At 33.0% G+C, this 8,427-nt stretch overlaps 1 protein-coding gene across 1 annotated transcript in view; it reads right to left on the reverse strand.

Annotated features, from left to right (window-relative positions):
- LOC128984212 (serendipity locus protein alpha-like) overlaps window positions 1-6,241 on the reverse strand; it is a 47,965-nt gene extending 41,724 nt beyond the window's left edge. Inside the window, exons 1-2 of the mRNA XM_054403511.1 lie at window positions 6,083-6,241; window positions 4,212-4,490 (exon numbers count right to left, since the gene is read on the reverse strand). Of these exons, the coding sequence (XP_054259486.1) occupies window positions 4,212-4,490; window positions 6,083-6,241 (438 nt within the window). The remainder of the gene's footprint in view (window positions 1-4,211; window positions 4,491-6,082) is intronic.
- Window positions 6,242-8,427: the final 2,186 nt, after the last annotated feature.

An 8,427-nucleotide genomic window follows, 5' to 3' on the forward strand; every position in this document is an offset into this window, starting at 1 on the left:
GTAGATCAAAAGTCCCAGTAAGTCAAATAATACAGTCCGAGCTAAAAACGTGGTCTATGTTAAAGCAATTGACTTATTGGGAATTTGACCTAATGCAACAGCAGTTTTAATATAACGAAATATGGTAAAATACAAGTTCAGTTTCGCTGAGTCAACAGTGCCGGAAGATCAAAAGCAATAAAAGTGAACGTCGATTCAGTGTAAAGTAGACCTCCTGCAACGCTTACTACACAAACAAAACTCGCTTTTAGTTACTTCGTGTTTTGTCATAATTAGAATAGAGCTAAAATTATAATATTTGGTACATAGCTTATCTATTAATGCTTCTTGCCAACTGTTTGGTCAACACTGTAAATAGGTATAGCCTTTCGTCAAAATTTGTGGCATAAAATACCCGCAACGACGATCTGAAAATTTCTGGTTATTATATACGTTTGTAAAAGGAGATCCATTTAATTGTAGAACTATTTTATGAGTTATAATGTAGTCTTCATATAAACTGTGTAAATGTATTACGCCTCGGAAGGGTTGAAACCTGTCCAAACTATCATATATATTATTAGAACGTAAATGGGGGTTTTTCACATTCTGAATCAACCAGTCGACGGATTTTCATTATTTTTGTGTTGAAAGAATGATCATTTTGAGAACTAGGGAATGTCAAAGCCATAATTATAATTAAGGGTCCCAGTTTTTAAGAAATTAAGTTTTAATTTTTAAAAAGTCTAGCAGCCGACGCTAACCTTCTAAGCTAGCTTTAAGTACAATATAATTTGCTTAACATAACAGCTGTAAACATTCAGCATTTGTGACACAAATTCAGCATTTGGAAACAAATTTAAAGACATATTTAGTGTTGACTTTTTTATACTATGTGTAATGCTGACCATCGATACATTCAATTTAGGTATGAGGATGGCAGATTAATTAAATATACATAGTAAAATACTAGGATGTTCAAATTATTGTTAACAAGGAATCTTTGTAATCATCGATTTGTTTTAGTCCCATATAAGTTGTTTTAACTAACAGCTGGTTGAATGTAATATTGTTCTACATAACAATTAGGTTTTTGGCGAATTTCCCATATAGGGAATAAGCTATTACCAATTACCGTAGTACTTATACCCCGGGACCGATTTAATTTTTCGTTTTGAGGTCCCTAGAGGCCAAAAACACATACAAAATATCAAATTCATATATATCATGGGGTTCAAATTCATATATACAGGGTGATCAACTCAAGGAGGCCACCATTGGGAAATCGGAAACGGTAAGAATTAGAGAAAACTTTAAATGGGGGACATTCCTTTATTTTTTGTGGCAGTAAAAAATATGATTTTAGTTTTTTTATCATGTTTTCGGATAGAATATGCAATTTAAAAACTTTTTGAGCCTGGACATTTTTTCGATAAACCCACTCGTTTAGGAGTACAGCCTATGGAAAAACGACTTCCGGTGTACATTTTACATCATGTAGCTCCTGAACGAGTAAGTTTAGAGCTAAATCGCAAAAAGTAAATTCGTCTTAGAATTGCATCTACATTCCTTAAAGACTATAAAATAAAAAGTTTTCCACTTTTCAAGTTTGCCGCCATTTTTTAAATAATATAATTCATATTTTTAATGAATTGTATGGTCTTTTTGGAATGTGGATGCAATTGTAAGACTTTTTTACTCTTAGCATTTTTGCTATAAACTTACTTGTTTAGGAGCTACATGATGTAAAATGTACACCGGAAGTCATTTTTCCATAGGCTGTAACTCCTAAACGAGTGGGTTTATCGAAAAAATGTCAAGGCTAAAAAAGTTTTTAAATTGCCTATTCTATCCGAAAACATATTTTGCCGCCATTTTGGAAAATGGTGGCTGAATGACAAAAAACTAAAATCATATTCTTAACTGCCACAAAAAATAAAGGAATGTCCTCCATTTTAAGTTTTCTCTAATTCTTACCGTTTCCGATATTCCAATGGTGGCCTCCTTGAGTTGATCACCCTGTATAGCCTATATTTATTTATTTATACGTTTTTCCCGGGGGGAACCCCAGGACCCCCTCCTTTTTGGGGGGTATTCCATACCCCCCAGGCCCCCGGTGACCCCCCAAAATATATGTCTAGGACCGCCCTTGTCTTCTTTACCTATAAAACACATGGGATACAGGCTGTATCCCAACGGTTCTTGCAATTTATTGCTTATTGTTTTTTAGAGTTGTTTTCGGACTTAGGCTACTCTGTTTTCGGATTTACTCACACTCGTATAAGGTTTTCCACGTTTGTCATTGATAATGTAGCCATGTTGCTTTGAAATGGCGACCATACAAATGTATGCATTTTAAGCCAAGTATGAATGGAGATGAGTGTGGGATGAGTGGAGCGATCTTGTTGTCCTGTTTGTGACTAAGGCCGACATAATCCTTAGACACAGCTGTTAATTAATAGTGCATACAGTCAATTAATAGCAGCAGAGGTCAAGTTTGGTATCAAATTAAAGGTTTTATTCATAAAAATACATTGCCGCAAACTCAAACTCAAACGATGATGATGATAATAACGTTAATGATGTCGCTAAAACGTATCGTTTGAAATTTAACAGCTGAAAATAAGTGAAATAGAAAAGGTTTTGGTTGAATCCATGAAATTGTAATTGGACACTAGTAAATACTAGTGCACTTGTTGCTACCTCCCCCCTTCGGTTTCATGTATTCCTCTCAATCAGTTCAAACCTAGGAGGATTAAACATTAATGTTACCTAATTAATGTTAAATCCTCCTAGATTCAAACCTGAAACACCCAGATCGAAACTCGCCTGTCGTTATTTTACCATCGCCTTTTTTTAAATATATTTTTCAAAAAAGAAAGATTATATTGATTTACTTTGGATTTTAAAAATGTTAACGTTTTATTTTGTTAAAGATTTATGGTGATACGTAAATATTGTGGTGTAGTAAAGTATATTATATTGTAGTTAAGTGTTAAATTTTGAAATTTTAGGGTGAATCGAGATGAATCTTTTTTTTATAACATGGGTCTCTCCTACCTTAACATACATACCAAGTTTGATAAACATCGGTTGGAAAAGTGCAAAGATAAATATTTGTATGTAAAAAATACAAAATGGTGGATATCTGGTTAACGAAACGATTTCAGAAAAAATGTTATCCTTGATTTTCTGTTTATTTTGACCCAAGGAATTACTAGGTAAAGTATCTCCCCGCTTATTTTTAACACCCTGTTTATGATGTATTCTTATAAGTGAAAAATGTAAGCTGGTAATACAGAAAGATGTTTTATAAATAATATGAATGTACTGGTGATCTGTATATTCATCTTTTTCTGGTTCTTAGAACTGTAAATTATAAGTCCACACAGCAGTCGCATCGTACGATGTAGTTCTTTACATGCGTTGTGAAATGCTAAATTTGCCGTTCTCTTCAACCCAAGTTATCTATTGAACCACTGATTGTAAAAAATTCAAAAAAATATATTTTACGCATCACACTTTTGGCTACAACTTTGCCACAGACAAAACCTCTCTAACCCAAAAACAAAAAAAAATCTTGCATGCTAACTTTTTCATGTTAGAAATCACGATTTAAAACTATTTCACCATACATATCAATTTTTATTAATTAGATCGGTAAATAGAAGTTCCAACAAAATAGTCATCGAGTAGGACTAACCAAGAAGCTCTGTGCCAATTTTCAAAATTTTAGCACAACTTTAAGTACACCAAAACGCGAATTTATTGAAGTCATGCGTCGAGAGGACTATCGTTGTTTTTAACAGATTATACTTTTGACCTTCCAGCACTGTTGACTCAGCGAAACTGAACTTGTATTTTATCTTATTTCGTTATATTAAAACTGCTGTTGCATTAGGTCAAATTCCCAATAAGTCAATTGCTTTAACATAGACCACGTTTTTAGCTCGGACTGTACTATTTGACTTACTGGGATTTTTGATCTACAGACACTGCAAACATTGTAGTTTTTGACCTAGCGGCACAGGTATAAATTATTTGACCTTCCGGGACTGTTGACTTTCTGCAGCGCGTCCAAAATTTTAGATCTGTTATCAGAAGTCATGCAATGCTAATTTTACATCAAAGAAGTTTAAGATATAAAAAAATAATAGACAAAAAAAATGATAAAACAATGTTTCAACAAAGTGAAAAAAATGTTAAATAATAATATTCAACAAACAACTAACCCCGTGGCAGGCTGATGTTATTTCGTTGTAGTCCAGGTCAGTGGCCATCTTGGCTATGGTAACAGCCTGATAGATTATGTCATTGATGAGTTGAGTCCATGAGGATTCGGAGGCTACAGATGATCCTTGGACTTCCAACAACTGCAAAGCTTCGTCCACACGTAGCAGGAACGATCCAGAGTCACCATTGTTGTCTTCAGCTTTGCCCGAGGTACAACAAATCTGCCGTAACTCTGACACACAACATCGAAGCCGTTCACACGCATACCAGACACCTTGCTGTTACAACATCCATATAGAGCTAGTTATTTATTTTTCTAACTAATTCAGTCTTACCAACTCAATTTTAGAACTCCATGAACAAACTTACCATATTAAGCATAGAGGTTACGACATATAGAGGTCAAACGCTGAGGCCAAACAAGTAGATCAGTAATTGTTACGTTATATTGTAAATTAAATTAAGGTCTCTACAAATATAACTATAAATATTGTCATAGACATAAACATGTTCATAACTTACAATTATAGAGGTAACTTATAACTTATAAAGGTGGACGTTATTTAACTTAATAGGATAAATAATGCTGTTACTTAAGTGTCACCAATTAGGTAATAGATTAGTGAGAAAAGGTACTCTATTATTTTAGTAACATCATCTGAACTTATACAGTAGAACCTCTTTAATCCGAACTAATTGGGACCAGGGGTAGTTCGGACTATTGAATAGTTCGGATTACAGAACATATTGTTGGTTTTACATAACAATAGCTAAAACATAGATAAAATTGATCAAAATTATTTTGGGAAAAGTGAAAAAATGTTTTATAAAGTAAAATACAGTGTTAATTATTAATACAGTAGTAAACATGGTGAATAAACAGTGTATCAATCAATCAATCAATCAATCAAATCAACTTTATTTGTCCTTGTACATGTCATTACAAGAAATGGCGTCAAATATAAAACTAAAAAACAATACAATTATAAATTAAAAAACTACCACTACTGCTTCATAAATTTGTTGTATTTATAAAATTCCTCTATTGAGTAAATGGGTTTGTTGATCAAATATATTTTCAATTTACGTTTTAGTTTGTTATTGTTTTTTTTTCTGATCTTAGTTCATTCGGAAGTGCTTATTTATTGAACGGAAGAATTTATTGCCAATGTATGTCGTCTTTTTTTTTAAATTCCAATCTATGTTTTTCAAAATGCTTTTCGGTCTGTCTTCTTGTATTATATTGATGACCTATTGGTTGTACATAAGTTTTTGTTATAAAAAATAAGATACATTCAAAAATATACAGACCATACAGAGTTAAAATTTTAAGATTTTTGAAGTGTTCTTTTGCGGAGTCATCATCTTCAAGTTTGAGCATACATCTAATTGTTTTTTTCTGTAGGTTTAGAATTGTATTCAGATTATCTTTTGTTGTTGCACCATACAAGCCAATTCCATAAGAAATATTAGAGTGAATCAGAGCAAAATATATTTGTTTTAGTACAGGCAATGAGCATAGGCTGACCATACGCCTTAAGGCGAATAAACCGGAGTTAATTTTTCTCGATATATGTTCGACATGTTTGTCCCAGCATAGGTTTTCATCAATATATAGACCTAAAAAATTTAGCCTCATTCACTTGTTCAATAATTTCATCTTTAATCATTATATTTGGAAGTATTTTTTTACGATTTTGCTGTGTGGAAAACGTGATAAATTTAGTTTTGTTTGGATTTAACGAAAGACTATTATTATTGAAGTATTGCTTTATATTAGCTAGTTCTATAAAACTTAAATATTCAATTTCATTTTGGTTCTTTGCTGACATTTTTAAATTTGCGTCGTCTGCATATAAACATAAATTACTATGGGGAACAGTCTGTAGCGCTTCAGGAAGTCCGGGTATGTAACATAAGAACAGCAAAGGACCCAGAATCGATCCCTGTGGGACGCCACATGAGACCAAACATAAGTGCGATGCTGCGCCCGTGATCCTATTTGAAATGGTTTGGTTAATTTCAACATAGTGATATCGGTCAGAAAGGTATGACTTAAACCAATTGTATGCAACTCCCTTGACACCAAAGTTCAATAATTTATCAAGTAATAGATGATGATTTATGCTTTCAAAAGCTTTTGTTAAATCCATAAATATGCCCACTACGTTCTCCCCTTTATCTATGGACTCTATGATGGATTCAATAAATGAAACGGCTGCAGTGAAAACCGATTTTCCGGGCCGAAAACCGTGCTGGGACATATCTAGAATATTTGAATTTTCTAAGAATTGGGATAATCTTCTGTACATAACTTTTTCATAAATTTTTGAAAAGGATGGCAGAATCGCAATTGGACGATAATTGGACATGTCTTTTGTAGAATCTTTTTTATGTATAATATTTTTAATTTTTTTGAAAAATGCCAGATATTAAAGAAGAGTTGACCAGATGAACTAAGATTTTACATAGGTGTATTTTTGCAGATTTTATTATAGTTACAGGAATTTCATCATATGATTGCTTATTTTTTAAAGAATCTAATATTTTAATAATTTTGTTTTCATCTGTGGGCTCACAGCGAACAGTCTGATTATGAGGAAAGAGACTACTTGAAAGACTATTTTTCTGTACACTAGGTTCTATATCTGGTTTTGTTTGAAGATCTTTTATACAGTTTATAAAATAATTGTTTAACAAATTACTTATAACTAAAACATCAGATACATTCTTATTATCTACAGTCAATTCTAGTTTTTTTTTTTGTTTTTGGGAAGAACTCCAACCTCAGTATTTACTATTTTCCAAGTTGTTTTAATGACATTTTCTGATTCATTTATCTGCTTATTATAAAAATTGGTTTTTGAATCTTTTAACAGTTTCCTATATAACTTATTTTTCTCTTTAACATATTTCTTCAACTCCTTGTTTTTTGTTACTCTAGCTTCTTTTTCTAAGTCAATAATATTGTTTCTTTGCTGTTTTATTTCTTCTGTGACCCAGGATTTTTGCTTATAATTTATCCTTTTAACTTTTTTAGGAAGAGCTAAGTTAAAATGATACATAAAAATATTGAGAAACTTATCATATTTGTCCTCCACACATGAAAAATAAACTTCATTCCAGTTTTCACTTTTAAGTGATTCAAGAAATAGGTTTACATTATCTTTTGAAAAGCATCTCTTATATTTTGTTTTATTTCCACCTTCCCAATGAGGTATATCAAATCAAAAATCTAAAATTTGACCATCGTGGTCAGAGAGATAAGTGATCACACCTTCTACTTTAGTTTGTGCTCTTGAAATAATAAAGAACAATAAAGAACTGCTGTACTGTGTATTAGAGTACAGCAATGAGGGGTTCGGATTAGTGGATGTTCGGATTACGGGGGTTCGGATTAAAGAGGTTCTACTGTATAACGAACAAATAATGCAATAACTATCCCACTGATTGTGTCTTCCTTCTAACAGCAAGCTTCAAGTAATAATAGTACCTTTGTAATAGATCAATGAAACCAGATGTAACATTCTAGAGTTAAAGGTGACAAAATAATAGTAGTTATTTCACCTATTACCGAAAAGCTAAGTGACGTTCCTGACTATTATTGCAAAGTAACATTATCTTCCATCTCTACTTAATTACCAAGATACTTAAACACTCACCCGATAAAGCGGCTTACGGAGAAGATGACTAAAAAGTTTGAAACTTTTTGATATTTGGCTTAGACACAGAAGGATCTTGCTTTTGGAAGAGATCTCATGTACCAATTTGCCATCCTTCCCTAGGTGAGTAAAGCTGGCATTCAAAATTTGTAGGAAAACCTGTGCCAGACAGATTGGGTTTTAATTGGTGTTAAACAGTAACCTTTTACAAATTAAAACTGCACTATCACTTATTCAGATTCTATCTATATACTTAATTCCTAAGGTGATTTTTGTGTCAAAATTATGGGCGTCTGGCAAGTTCACAGAGCAAAGAATAATAATAGAGCGGTCGCTCAGTGGTGTGGCGTTAAAGCCCAAACACCCCACAAGATGGCGCCTCCCCTCCACTTCCCGGCACCAGTGCTCCCGCGGCCCAAGCGTCGTCTCGTCCCGCATTCGCATCTATTTGCATCCACTCTTTCCACCGTATTCGTGTATTATGGCAAGCATAGCCTATGTTATGTTATTACGATTGTTGACTTTGTTTCCAAAATGCCGCACTGTATTTGTT

This window comes from Macrosteles quadrilineatus, unplaced genomic scaffold (genome assembly GCF_028750875.1).
Source record: "Macrosteles quadrilineatus isolate MER2022 unplaced genomic scaffold, UCM_ALF_1.0 Scaffold_2__2_contigs__length_208266976, whole genome shotgun sequence".
NCBI lineage: Eukaryota > Metazoa > Arthropoda > Insecta > Hemiptera > Cicadellidae > Macrosteles > Macrosteles quadrilineatus.